Source organism: Eleutherodactylus coqui, chromosome 5, assembly GCF_035609145.1.
Source record: "Eleutherodactylus coqui strain aEleCoq1 chromosome 5, aEleCoq1.hap1, whole genome shotgun sequence".
Lineage (NCBI taxonomy): Eukaryota > Metazoa > Chordata > Amphibia > Anura > Eleutherodactylidae > Eleutherodactylus > Eleutherodactylus coqui.
Window position 1 is genome coordinate 66,603,878 of NC_089841.1, and position 15,776 is coordinate 66,619,653.

Sequence of the window (15,776 nt, forward strand, 5' to 3'; positions counted from 1 at the left end):
TAATACTGCCTCCTATGTACAAGAATACAACTACTATAATACTGCCCCCCTATGTACAAGAATATAACTACTATAATACTGCCCCCCATGTACAAGAAGATAACTACTATAATACTGCCCCCCCCTATGTACAAGAAGATAACTACTATAATACTGCCCCCCCTATGTACAAGAAGATAACTACTATAATACTGCCCCCCCTATGTACAAGAATATAACTACTATAATACTGCCCCCTATATACAAGAATATAACTACTATAATACTGCCCCCCCTATGTACAAGAATAGAACTACTATAATACTGCCCGTTTACCTACACAAGGTGTGATCATTCCAACTTCAGCAGACACACAGCCTGTAATTCAGGACTGTGAGACCTGCTGGGATCCTCCCAGTCATGCCTGAAGTTGGTGCACGCCATCTTTCACCGCTGGCGCTAAATATATGGGTCAAGAGTTCAAGAGGAAGAACATGGTGAGGTTAAAGCACATCGGCGGCAAAGACGACCTTCTTGATGGGTGGTTTGTGATATGGGAACTAATGTGCCACCAAGTGGGGTTTGTGCCAGAAGATCTCGGCCATGATAGATATTCCAGACCGACAGGGCCAGATCGTCCGTTTTATACTTATGTCCAACCTAGATAGATTCTGGGCCAACTTGGCCAAATTAAGGGACACAGTATGAGGCTTGGAAATTGGAGTTAACATAAACCTATTCCAGCCGTCTATCACTGTTATCATCTTCTGGAATGAAGTGCCCCCCCCAGGTTATTGTGATGCGACTCTAGAGGCACCGTGACAGATCTTCAGGCCGAACAGTGACTTCAAGGTCTTAAATAAAATGAGATTGCAGGCCCGCTTGAATGATGTGTTCACACAGGGTGGTCAGAGGACACAATTCACATATTCTTGTGCTGATAGCAGGAAAATAGATTTTGCCTCTGAATCCTACTGAAACAGCAGAATAGGTGAAAAAAAAATTGTCCTGATGTTGGTTGGAAGTTATGGAAAATTAATTCTAGTCTTTTGAACGATATTTAGGTTCCTAATTCTGTTCACACCTTTATTTAGAGTCAGCTAAAGAGTGTGCACTTCTATGACAACTTGGCTGACTGGTGGGAAGACGTCAAGGAGGAGAGCAGATCCCTCTTACGGAGACTGTCAGAAGACTAAGCATTGCCAGTATCTCAATTTGCATTTAGAGTCAGTCGATTTGGCGGGTGACAAAGACCAAAAGGATCAAACCACTGAAATCTAAACTAAGGCAGTATCAGTACAGTTGGTATACATTCCTGGTTCTTGAACAGGATTATGGCTCCTTAGGAGCACCTGATCCCTTTGACACTTGCCCTGGCAGTTGTCAAACAAGTTGGTCGCGGGTCTCAATGACTCCCAGGACGTTTCGCAGAAATCTCGGGAGGGTATCCTGGGTGTGGGAAGACCTTACAATGCCAATTTAAGAAGATTATGAATAAGGAAAAAAAAATATTCTAATCTTGGAGGCAACTCCATTCCCCGATATGAATGATCTGGACTTTTCTGCTTTGACAGCTAAATTAACGGTGGAGGAGGTTAAAGAGGCTATTGCTAAGTTACATCGGAAGAAGGCACCAGGGCCTAATGGTATACCAGCAGAATTTTAGAAGACATTCAGAGACCTCCTGGCTCTAATCCTCATGAAGGTGTACAAAACTTGTCTAGAAAATCACCTGATGTCTCCATTCATGTGTATTCTCGTTGATTCTACTGTCTAAGGGCGAAAACACATCGGCTTATGCGCAACTAACCTTGCCGCTACGGAGCGTAATAATGAATGTTTTTCTTTCTTCTCGGGCCTGTTCATACTCCATGCCATTCCGCAGGAGTTTGAAAAAAGAAAAATAGCGGGAAGATATGCCCTGCCCTATTTTTCCTGCATGTAGTTTAACTACGTACGTGAATAATAGGGCAAGTCCTATCTTTTCTTGGGCATAGTATTAACACCCGAGAAAACAGCTAGTGAAACCAAACCATTGAACTCAATGGTTTAGCTTTGTCCAGTTATGCGGCCGTGATTATCACGGCTGTATAACGGTACTAAAACACTCCCGCGTTAATCCTTAACGGTAAGGAGCCCAGCCACATCTAGAACTGGAGGCCTACTGCCCTCTTAAATGACGACAGGAAGCTTCTGGCAAATATTATTTTTAGTAGATTGGTCTGTTTCTCCCTGGCACTGCCGGCATGCTGTCCGTTCAGCACCGTAAAACAGTGGAACATCTCTGGAACAGTTATCTCCATAAGGAAAATGTTTGAGAGATGTAAGGCTCTTGAGTATTGGAGATATATAGAGAATCTCACCAGGCTAAAGCCTTCGACTGAGTAGACCAGGAGCACCTATGGGCCACTTTGTCAAAGTACGGTATTCCGGGAAAATATGTTGATTTATCATGTGAGGCGTAGAGCTTTGCTCTGATCAATAGTTGGCAGGGTGACATATTTAGAGTTGAGGCGGGGGGTGAGGCAAAGTTGACCCTCAAGACCACAGGTGTAGGTTTTCGCCATCAATTCATTTCTGAGGTCACTGCAAGAGTGCGATTTTCAGGGGGTACCAGAACCCCAGTGCCTGTCTCAGAGTTGTTGCCTGCGTGGATGATGTGACAGCGGGGAGATCTGAGCCTCATGAAGTGTGGATGTTATCAGCTGCCAACAGAAGGTAGTCAGGGGCCTCAGGGTCTCTGGATAACCTTGAAAAATAGTCAAGCTCTCTCGACATTGAATACCGATACTCACTTTGTACTGCCACAATTTGCGAAGGTCTTCACCTATATTAAAATCCTAGGAATTAAATTCGGGAGAGAACATAATGCCAAACTAAACTGGGAGAAGCTGGAGCCAGAAATGCAAAGGTTCAGCGATGGAAGTATGGGAGGCTGACCTATAGAGAAAGGGTTAACATGGTAAAGACTAAATGCCCATTTAGACAACGTTTTCGCCCAAAGGTAATCTTCTGAGCGATAATCGTTGTGTGCATTTACACGGCAAGATGATCATTCAAAATTTTGCTCAAACGGCAGTCTGAGTGACAGTTTTCAGCGTTCACTTTGCATAAGCTCTTAAGTAGCTAATTAGCTACTTAACAGTTTATTAGTGTGTAAATGAAGGCAGCCGCTGCATACAGAAGACAGCTGGAGTGCTGTATACTGCATACAGCTGCTGTGTTCACGGAGCACTTAGCTGGTATACAGCTGAGCACTGAGCAGGGGTATGCAGTACACAGCTAGAGCGCTGTCTTCCGCATACTCCTGCTGTGTTCACGGAGTGCTCAGCTGGTATACAGCTGAGCGCTCAAAGCGGGGTATACAGAACACAGCTGGAGCGCTGTCTTCTGCATACTTCTGCTGTGTTCTCTGAGTGGGATACCAGCTGAACCAGTATCAGTGGTATCCTGCTGAGAACTCCGCGTGCAGTCCTGATGAGACCCATCGTTGTCTTTCCGCTTGCTGAAACAGGTTAAACCCAATAAACCTACCTATGGTAGAGAAAAAGTGGTCTGATATTAAATCCAAGGGTGTTCTTTGACTCATTATTTCTAAAAGTTAATTTTGAAGTCCTAGATTCAAACAATAGTTCCTTGTTAGTAAATAGTATCAGGGTTTGGATTTTGCAAAATCTTGAATGCGAGGCGGCAATCTCAAGAGAGGAAGATGGACTTATAGAACCATAGAATGGTAGAGTTGGAAGGGACCTCCAGGGTCATCGGGTCCAACCCTCGGCTTAGTGCAGGATTCACCAAGTCATCCCAGACAGATAATTGTCCAGCCTCTGTTTGAAGACTTCCATTGAAGAACTCACCACCTCCGGTGGTAACCTGTTCCACTCATTGATCACCCTCACTGTCTAATAATCTAATCTGTGTTTCCTCCCTTTCAGTTTCATCCTATTGCTTCTAGTCTTTCCTTGTGCAAATGAGAATAGGGCTGATCCCTCAGCACTGTGACAGCCCTTCAGATATTTGTAGACGGCTATTAAGTCTCCTCTCAGTCTTCTTTGCAAGCTAAACATTCCCAGATCCTTTAACCGTTCCTCATAGGACATGATTTGCAGATCGCTCACTCATGATTTCCAGACCGGCGACAACCTTACCCAGTATCTGAACTATAAACTCACGTGTCTAAAAAAATGGGGAGTAGAAAAGTCCTATTTTATAATACAGACCAGTAAAGACTTCTACTTCAGGATATGTAGGACTTTATTTTGCTTACAGCGGATACTAAAAGATTGTACAACTGCAATATTACAGAGACGTCTGAGACTTTTCAATGGAGCGAGGCTCCCTGCTAAGTTTTCTGACATTGCTTGGCTGCCATAAAAATGGGAAGCTTTATGTAAGAGAGAACTTAAAATGTCTGAATGTGTTAGATAAATGTCCTTTGATATGAAATGCGCCATTGTCTCCTCCTGCTGATAACCCAGAGTGCTGGGGAGGGAAACCAATATGGCAGGAAATATCCTGTAAGCTAAGAATCCCCAGGCTGCAGTCCCTGAAATACCCAGATATCATATACGATATTCCATACAACGTAAATGGCACTAATCAAGAGATCATATATCTCATAATTACTGTCATCAAAAACTAGCACTGCCATAAAAGAACAAAAACATTCATCCTCAATGAGCCATTTCATAATGTCAGCAGTAAACCTCATGATGGCAGAACTGAGATGGGTTAAATTTTTAGAAGGGAGGGAAAATACTAAAAATATGAAATGGAGAAGAAATGCACATACATAGATTACTGGAGGAGCAGTTCTATAGGATACATTTTGTTGTGTTTGAAAATTACATTTTTTCCCTTCTCATTAAAAGCAATGGACTCTGATTAAGTTAAAGTTATTATCAGCCTTTTCTTTGACAAACATGTATGAGTTTTTTGATTTGAGGATTTTGGTGCAAATCTATTGTTTCTAAGTGTTTTTTACTAATGTATTGCCTTCTACATACAAGAATATACCTACTTTTATACCCATGTAGAAGAAATACCATAATACTGCCTCCTATATACAAGAATATAACTACTATAATACTGTCCCCTATGTACAGGAATATAACTACTATAATACTGCCCCCTATGTACAGGAATATAACTACTATAATACTGCCCCCTATGTACAAGCATATAACTACTATAATACTGCCCCCTATGTACAAGAATATAACTACTATAATACTGCCCTCTATGTACAAGAATATAACTACTATAATACTGCCCTCTATGTACAAGAATATAACTACTATAATACTGCCCTCTATGTACAAGAATATAACTACTATAATACTGTCTCCTATGTACAAGAATATAACTACTATAATACTGCCTCCTATGTACAAGAATATAACTACTATAATACTGCCTCCAATGTACAAGAATATAACTACTATAATACTGCCTCCAATGTACAAGAATATAACTACTATAATACTGCCCCCTATGTACAAGAATATAACTACTATAATACTGCCCCCTATGTACAAGAATAAAACTACTATAATACTGCCCCTATGTACAAGAATATAACTACTATAATACTGCCCCCTATGTACAAGAATATAACTACTATAATACTGCCCCCTATGTACAAGAATATAACTACTATAATACTGCCTCCTATGTACAAGAATATAACTACTATAATACTGCCTCCTATGTACAAGAATATAACTACTCTAATACTGCCCCCTATGTACAAGAATATAACTACTATAATACTGCCCCCTATGTACAAGAATATAACTACTATAATACTGCCCCCTATGTACAAGAATATAACTACTATAATACTGCCCCCGATGTACAAGAATATAACTACTATAATACTGCCCCCTATGTACAAGAATATAACTACTATAATACTGCCCCCGATGTACAAGAATATAACTACTATAATACTGCCCCCGATGTACAAGAATATAACTACTATAATACTGCCCCCTATGTACAAGAATATAACAACTATAATACTACCCCCTATGTACAAGAATATAACTACTATAATACTGCCCCCTATGTACAAGAATATAACTACTATAATACTGCCCCCTATGTACAAGAATATAACTACTATAATACTTCTCCCTATGTACAAGAATATAACTACTATAATACTGCCCCCTATGTACGAGAATATAACTACTATAATACTGCCCCCTATGTACAAGAATATAACTACTATAATACTGCCCCCGATGTACAAGAATATAACTACTATAATACTGCCTCCTATGTACAAGAATATAACTACTATAATACTGCCTCCTATGTACAAGAATATATTATAATACTGCCCCCTATGTACAAGCATATAACTACTATAATACTGCCCCCTATGTACAAGAATATAACTACTATAATACTGCCCCCTATGTACAAGCATATAACTACTATAATACTGCCCCCTATGTACAAGCATATAACTACTATAATACTGCCCCCTATGTACAAGAATATAACTACTATAATACTGCCCCCTATGTACAAAAATATAACTACTATAATACTGCCCCCTATGTACAAGAACATAACTACTATAATACAGCCCGCTATGTACAAGAATATAACTACTATAATACTGCCTCCTATGTACAAGAATATAACTACTATAATAATGCCTCCTATGTACAAGAATATAGCTATTATAATACTGCCCCCTATGTACAAGAATACAACTACTATAATACTGCCCCCGATGTACAAGAATACAACTACTATAATACTGCCCCCGATGTACAAGAATACAACTACTATAATACTGCCCCCGATGTACAAGAATACAACTACTATAATACTGCCCCCGATGTACAAGAATACAACTACTATAATACTGCCCCCGATGTACAATACAACTACTATAATACTGCCCCCGATGTACAATACAACTACTATAATACTGCCCCCGATGTACAAGAATACAACTACTATAATATTGCCCCCTATGTACAAGAATATAACTACTATAATATTGCCCCCTATGTACAAGAATATAACTACTATAATACTACCCCCTATGTACAAGAAAATAACTACTATAATACTGCTCCCTATGTACAAGAATATAACTACTATAATACTGCCCCCTATGTACAAGAATATAACTACTATAATACTGCCCCCGATGTACAAGAATATAACTATTATAATACTGCCTCCTATGTACAAGAATATAACTACTATAATACTGCCCCCGATGTACAAGAATATAACTACTATAATACTGCCTCCTATGTACAAGAATATAACTACTATAATACTGCCCCCTATGTACAAAAATATAACTACTATAATACTGCCCCCTATGTACAAGAACATAACTACTATAATACAGCCCGCTATGTACAAGAATATAACTACTATAATACTGCCCCCGATGTACAAGAATACAACTACTATAATACTGCCCCCGATGTACAAGAATACAACTACTATAATACTGCCCCCGATGTACAATACAACTACTATAATACTGCCCCCGATGTACAATACAACTACTATAATACTGCCCCCGATGTACAAGAATACAACTACTATAATATTGCCCCCTATGTACAAGAATATAACTACTATAATATTGCCCCCTATGTACAAGAATATAACTACTATAATACTGCCCCCTATGTACAAGAATATAACTACTATAATACTGCCCCCGATGTACAAGAATATAACTATTATAATACTGCCTCCTATGTACAAGAATATAACTACTATAATACTGCCCCCGATGTACAAGAATATAACTACTATAATACTGCCTCCTATGTACAAGAATATAACTACTATAATAATGCCTCCTATGTACAAGAATATAACTACTATAATACTGCCTCCTATGTACAAGAATATAACTACTATAATACTGCCCCCGATGTACAAGAATATAACTACTATAATACTGCCCCCGATGTACAAGAATATAACTACTATAATACTGCCCCCTATGTACAAGAATATAACTACTATAATACTGCCTCCTATGTACAAGAATATAACTACTATAATACTGCCTCCTATGTACAAGAATATAACTACTATAATACTGCCCCCGATGTACAAGAATATAACTACTATAATACTGCCCGCTATGTACAAGAATATAACTACTATAATACTGCTCCCTATGTACAAGAATATAACTACTATAATACTGCCCCCTATGTACAAGAATATAACTACTATAATACTGCCCCCTATGTACAAGAATATAACTACTATAATACTGCCCCCTATGTACAAGAATATAACTACTATAATACTGCCTCCTATGTACAAGAATATAACTACTATAATACTGCCTCCTATGTACAAGAATATAACTACTATAATACTGCCTCCTATGTACAAGAATATAACTATTATAATACTGCCCCCTATGTACAAGCATATAACTACTATAATACTGCCCCCGATGTACAATACAACTACTATAATACTGCCCCCGATGTACAAGAATACAACTACTATAATACTGCCCCCGATGTACAATACAACTACTATAATACTGCCCCCGATGTACAAGAATACAACTACTATAATACTGCCCCCGATGTACAATACAACTACTATAATACTGCCCCCGATGTACAAGAATACAACTACTATAATATTGCCCCCTATGTACAAGAATATAACTACTATAATATTGCCCCCTATGTACAAGAATATAACTACTATAATACTACCCCCTATGTACAAGAATATAACTACTATAATACTGCTCCCTATGTACAAGAATATAACTACTATAATACTGCCCCCTATGTACAAGAATATAACTACTATAATACTGCCCCCGATGTACAAGAATATAACTACTATAATACTGCCCCCGATGTACAAGAATATAACTACTATAATACTGCCTCCTATGTACAAGAATATAACTACTATAATAATGCCTCCTATGTACAAGAATATAACTACTATAATACTGCCTCCTATGTACAAGAATATAACTACTATAATACTGCCCCCGATGTACAAGAATATAACTACTATAATACTGCCCCCGATGTACAAGAATATAACTACTATAATACTGCCCCCTATGTACAAGAATATAACTACTATAATACTGCCCCCTATGTACAAGAATATAACTACTATAATACTGCCCCCGATGTACAAGAATATAACTACTATAATACTGCCCCCGATGTACAAGAATATAACTACTATAATACTGCCTCCTATGTACAAGAATATAACTACTATAATACTGCCTCCTATGTACAAGAATATAACTACTATAATACTGCCCCCGATGTACAAGAATATAACTACTATAATACTGCCCGCTATGTACAAGAATATAACTACTATAATACTGCTCCCTATGTACAAGAATATAACTACTATAATACTGCCCCCTATGTACAAGAATATAACTACTATAATACTGCCCCCTATGTACAAGAATATAACTACTATAATACTGCCCCCTATGTACAAGCATATAACTACTATAATACTGCTCCCTATGTACAAGAATATAACTACTATAATACTGTCTCCTATGTACAAGAATATAACTACTATAATACTACCTCCTATGTACAAGAATATAACTACTATAATACTACCTCCTATGTACAAGAATATAACTACTATAATACTGCCCCCTGTCTACAGGAATATAACTACTATAATACTGCCTCCTATGTACAAGAATATAACTACTATAATACTGCCCCCTTATGTATAAGAATATAACTACTATAATACTGCCCCTATGTACAAGAATATAACTACTATAATACTGTCCCCTATGTACAAGAATATAACTACTATAATACTGCCCCTATGTACAAGAATATAACTACTATAATACTGCCTCCTATGTACAAGAATATAATTACTAGAATACTGCCCCCTATGTACAAGAATATAATTACTATAATACTGCCCCTCTGTACAAGAATAGGACTACTATAATACTGTCCCTATGTACAAGAATATAACTACTATAATACTGCCCCCTATGTACAAGCATATAACTACTATAATACTGCTCCCTATGTACAAGAATATAACTACTATAATACTGCCTCCTATGTACAAGAATATAACTACTATAATACTACCTCCTATGTACAAGAATATAACTACTATAATACTACCTCCTATGTACAAGAATATAACTACTATAATACTGCCCCCTGTCTACAGGAATATAACTACTATAATACTGCCCCCTATGTACAAGAATATAACTACTATAATACTGCTCCTATGTACAAGAATATAACTACTATAATACTGCCCCCTTATGTATAAGAATATAACTACTATAATACTGCCCCTATGTACAAGAATATAACTACTATAATACTGTCCCCTATGTACAAGAATATAATTACTAGAATACTGCCCCCCTATGTACAAGAATATAACTACTGTAATACTGCCCCCTATGTACAAGAATATAACTACTGTAATACTGCCCCTCTGTACAAGAATAGGACTACTATAATACTGTCCCTATGTACAAGAATATAACTACTATAATACTGCCCGTTTGTCAAAAGCTTTGTAAGGCTGCAGCAAGTTTATAGGAAGACCCTCTGACATATATCACTTATCTCCAGCAGTAAAGAGCTTAAGATCTAGGTGTTTGATTTAAGGTAGTCACATAGTAGCAGGGAGCTTTCTGAACTTCTTGTCACTCATCTTTCAGAAGAGAGAAGTGAAATGGCTGATAACAGGGAGCAAATAAACTGAACTCACCACTACTAAGGTAAGCGAATGCTCGGCCAAAACTTTTTCATAACGGAGGGAATAAGATTGCATAAGCTCCACTGATATACTGTCCCTTTAAAGAGGTCACTCTGACATTGCCACTGTCCTTAGAGGCACACCTCTACCCCGGCTGGTTTACATTGTGGTGTAATGCTCCCTTCGTCGAGCTGCTAAAGATTCTCATTAATACATTATATTCTGCTCCGGGGAAAGAGACTTCATATAAATGCAGTTTTTAGAAAGTTTACTGGCAGAAAGCGCAATCTTCCAAAAAGCATTGATTGGCGCTGCCTCATCCCAGACTGAAGAGCTGGAAAATGACTGTGCGAATCCGATGAGCATGACACAAAGCGCTGAAATGTCAGCGGACTATACAGCCCAGTAATAGGGCCTGAACCCCTGTTAGTCAAAACTGATTTTGCTTCAAATTAGAAATTGATTTTTGCTGGACACGAGTCGTCTGCAGACTCCGAGCCTTTGTTGCTGTGCAGTGAAAGGGATTAACCTCGCCTGCCGCCTGGGCTCAACCTGACCACGCTATTTGGAGCCAAAAGGAAAAAAACTTCTCTTAATGCAAGGACGACCTGGCTGGGGCGTCACGGGTTATTTCTTTACTTCCAGATCAAATCTTTGCAATTTCTTTACTTTTTTGTTTGTATTGTGTTTATTTGTTAGGTGGCGGCAACAAAAGGTGCACAAAAGAGAGGAGAAAGAAAAAAGTAAGAACTTAAGTCTTGGGGTGAGATAAAAAGGACATTAAAAGGAAGGTCTTGGAGTTGGAAGAGAATTGTACAGCAGACAGGCAATGGTTAAGTATAAGCCAGCTATAGTCCCCGTTCTGTCCACCGCTATCCCTCTCGCCCTCCCCGCCTGGCTTGGCTTACTTTGGTGATCTTCAGCCCTATACCGCGGAGGTCGGTGATAAGCCGCAGCCGTCACGTGTTATACGGTGCGCTATAACTGCAGCCTAAGTCAACGCAACCTGATGGGAAGGACGAGAGCGCCGGAGCTGGACCTGCAGGCACACGGCGGTGGATATGGCTGGTTTGGTATTTTTAACCATTGCCTCCCTGTTGTACTGTTTTAGAATAACCTGGAATACCTCTTCAACCCCCTTAATGCTATATGACATAGATTTACATCCTGGCAGGGTGGTACTGAACGCATCAGGACGTAAACGTACGTCATGTGGATGGCGCTGGATCAGAAGCTGAGCCCGCATCATCCCATGACAGATAGTGCTGTAACAGCGGGGATACATAACAGTGATCCCCACTGTTAACCCCCTACATGCTGCAATGTATGTAGCTTGCAGCATGTAAAGGGTTCACAGATTGAGTGCATGCTCCCTCTGTGACGTCATTGGACCTCCGCGATGTAAAAACCAGAAAAAAAGGCAAAAATTGCTTTTATTGCATTTTTTGGGAGGTAAACCGATCCAAAAATTTGTAAGAGTGGTTGTTCATCAGTACCTTGCACCTGTGCACTGATCCTCTATTTAGCAGTTTGGCTGTCTGCGGGTTGAGGGATGTGGTGCTTCTACCTGCCTTCCTGTATTGTAAGTATATGGCCATTTTTGTGATTTTTTTTCTTGCATATTACTTTTTCAGTGATTTTTAAATAGATATTAATGTAGGGACTCACAAGAGGATGAAGACCCTTGACGCAGGCTTGTGAGCTTGTGTATTTTGGCCAAAATATTAACCAATACCTCATTTATCGTTATTTATTAGTAATATGAAGTGTGGCTTTGAACACTGCCGGAGCCCAGGGTGCCAGTGTGGTTCACCTATGAGGTGCAAGGTAGCCTGCTGGATGGAAATATAGCGTCATTAGTAGGTTGTGAGCCTCCATTGTGCATTACATATACCGTGTGGCCTGACACCCTTTGTATGCTATATCTGTGTGCAAGCGTAGCGCTAAGCAAACCCCCACCTGTGCAATGCTCCCTAATTCAGCAGTGTGGCTGTCTGCATGTTGAGGGATGTGGTGCTTCTACCAATCCTCTTATGTTAGGTAAGTATACGGCCATCTTCTGTGATTTTTCTTTTTTTAAATAGAACTCGTCCCCCAAAATACAAGGTGTCTTACAACTTCATTGAGGGAAAAAAAAAATCAAAAAGTTACGACTGATGGATCAAAAAAGGTGGCAAACTATTTACTGGTTCTTATACCTAAAATTAGTTATATCACTAAGGGCTTAAAAATGCACCAAAGGTGACTAAGTTCTGCGCCAAATATATTTACATGAGACAAATTCAAGATCTCCAACAAAAAAGTGTAATTTTCTAGAGGGTTTTTCAAAATTTAATGTGACTATTAGGGGGTTAAACTAAACTAGTCCCCTCTCCTAACATGTCTGATTTAGGCCCCATGCACACGGGCGGAAATTCCGCGGCGGGATTTCCCGCGGAATTTCCGCCCCTGGAAGCTGCCATAGGATTGCGTTAGAAAACGCAATCCTATGCAGACGGCCGTGATTTGTCCGCGTGAAATTGCACGCGAAAAACAAATCGCTGCATGCTCTATTTCTCTGCGGGGCTTGCAGAGCCCCACGCAGAAATGTTACTCCCCAGCCACTGGCTCCACTCTGCCCATGCGCCGGCCAGCACATCACAGAGCCGGAGCCGCGGGAGAGGCGAGTGCCGCGCTGGATATTTTCTCTGGGTGTTATGCAGTTTCTCTGTTATTCCTCCTGATAATTTCTGAATAAAACTGAGAACTGGGTGTTACCAGTTGGGGGGGGGTGGGAGGGGGTTTGTCTCTGCCGAGTCTAATATTGTCCCATTGTGGCAAAGCAAAAAGGTGAAGCAGCCCTTAAGTCCCAGACCGCCCTTCTACTTTTTTTCTATGATGGCCCAATAATCCATATAGAATGGATCCAGGAGTCTCACTGAGGTAGGATTAAAAATAATTGTACGAGGGGCTGCTGATAAGTCTTTGGCTTTGTGTTCTTTTTTTGTTTCTATGGTAACGAATGTTACATCACATGGAAGCCTTATGTGTCTAATATAGATTTTCAAAATTTTGTGTTTGTAGCTTATGGCAAGAGTGATCTAGACATGCAGGAAAACAAAATGGAGGAGTCTAAGGCGATATTCACAGCAAATGAGAGCAGAGGAGTGATAATATTCTTGTTTGTGCAAGGAAAGTCCCCAAAGGATATTCATGGTGATATGTGGCAGACATTGGGGGATCAATGTCCTTCATATTCTACAGATAAGAACTGGGTTGCCAAATTTAAAACGGGCCACTTCAGCACCAATGATGAGGAACGTCCTGGACGACCGAGAGAGGTTGTTGTTTCGGAGATGGTTGATGATGTGCACAACCTCATACTGGAGAATCGGCCAATATCAGCTAAAGGAATAGCAGACATCATGGGGATTTCTCGTGAACGTGTTTGTGTCATTATCCATGAACATTTGAACATGAAGAAGCGATCTGCAAAGTGGGTCCCCAAATGTTTGACAACAGATCAGAAAAGCATGCGAGTGAAAACCTCCTGATCCATTTGTCAGCGTTTCCAGACTGATAACTTCCTGGATCGACTGGTCACTATGGATGAGACATGGATTTATTTGTATGACCCTGAAACTAAGGAGCAGTCAAAAGAGTGGAGGCACAGGGGTTCTCCTCGCCCAAAGAAGTTCGGGGTGCAAAAATCAGCCACTAAGGTGATGGCGTCTATGTTCTGGGATAAGGAGGGCGTACTGCCAGTGGACTACCTTCAAAATGGTTCCACCATCAATGCAAGGTATTAAATTGAACTTTTGGACCAATTGAAGGCAGCTCTGAAGACCAAAAGGCCCAGCAAGCTGTCCAAAGGAATCTCGTTCCTGCAAGACAACGCCTCCGGTCACACTGCACAAACGACCACAAAACTGGTGGAGCTAGGCTTCCAGTTGGTTGACCATCCACCTTATTCACCAGATCTAGCTCCCTCGGACTATCATCTGTTTCCAAACACCTCAAGGGTACCAAATTTCACACCATTTCTGATGCCATGGCTGCTATGGATGACCGGTTTGAGGCACAACTGAAATCCTTAGTTTTGCAAGGCTTACAGAACTTGGAATACCGATGTAAGAAGTGTGTTGGCATCAGTGGAGAGTATGTGGAATAAATGGAACGTTTCATCTTCCTATCTTGTTTCTTTCTAGGTAAAGCCAAAGACTTATCAGCAGGCCCTCGTATAATACTTTAGGAGAGATCTGGTGAAAAAAAACATGGAATAGATGCTGAGGCCAACCCATAGGGTCAGTGCCTTCATTTACCTAAGGGCCTCTAAGAGGCGAGAGGTGAAGTCCAATTAGATGCAGCAGACCTATAGAGCATCTCTCCTATTGTTCTTACCATCCGGTGGCCCCTCTTACCTTTGCTGACCGTGCACTGTGGCAGCACATATGACCCATCGCCTTCCTGACCCTCTACTGCTACTCTGGAAGTCCTTCCTTCTGGCACAGCTTTGTTGGGACTTTGTTGTTTCCTCCTGCTCTTACTGGATGGAGGGGTTGGGATCACTGGGCTGCAAGGCATAAGAAATCATTCAACTGGGAAGAACTCAATCACATATGAAACAGACAAGAAGCAATGATACAAAACATACATGAGCTGGCACTGCCAGGCCCTGGAACAAAAGACAAGATCCTAGTTGACGTAAGTCAAAGCGGACAATCTTGATATTAATCCACTTGCAATACTGGCATGTAATTGCTTGCGTTATATCCTCAACTTGCAAAGGAAGCCCACATTACACAGTTACGAGATCATGACGTGGACCTCCTTATTTATATAGTGGCACAGACATGCATGAGCAAGTAGTTAGTGGTAGTGGAGAGGTAGGCAGGACAGTGCCCTCTAGGAATGGCTTGTCAATACCCAAGTACTCCATGCATGCGTGTTCATAAATGCCTTTACAGGTCCTTGATACCAACCAACAATCACTTGATTAAAGACCATGACCTTACAATGACCAGGAAAGACGTCCAAGTCACTGTCCA

General features: G+C 40.1%; 1 protein-coding gene across 1 annotated transcript in view; it reads right to left on the minus strand.

The window, feature by feature from the left end:
* Positions 1–15,776, minus strand: part of KIAA1328 (KIAA1328 ortholog) — a 134,787-nt gene that overhangs the window by 30,848 nt on the left and 88,163 nt on the right. Inside the window, exon 9 of the mRNA XM_066602634.1 lies at positions 15,150–15,301. Coding sequence (XP_066458731.1) covers positions 15,150–15,301 — 152 coding nt within the window. The remainder of the gene's footprint in view (positions 1–15,149; positions 15,302–15,776) is intronic.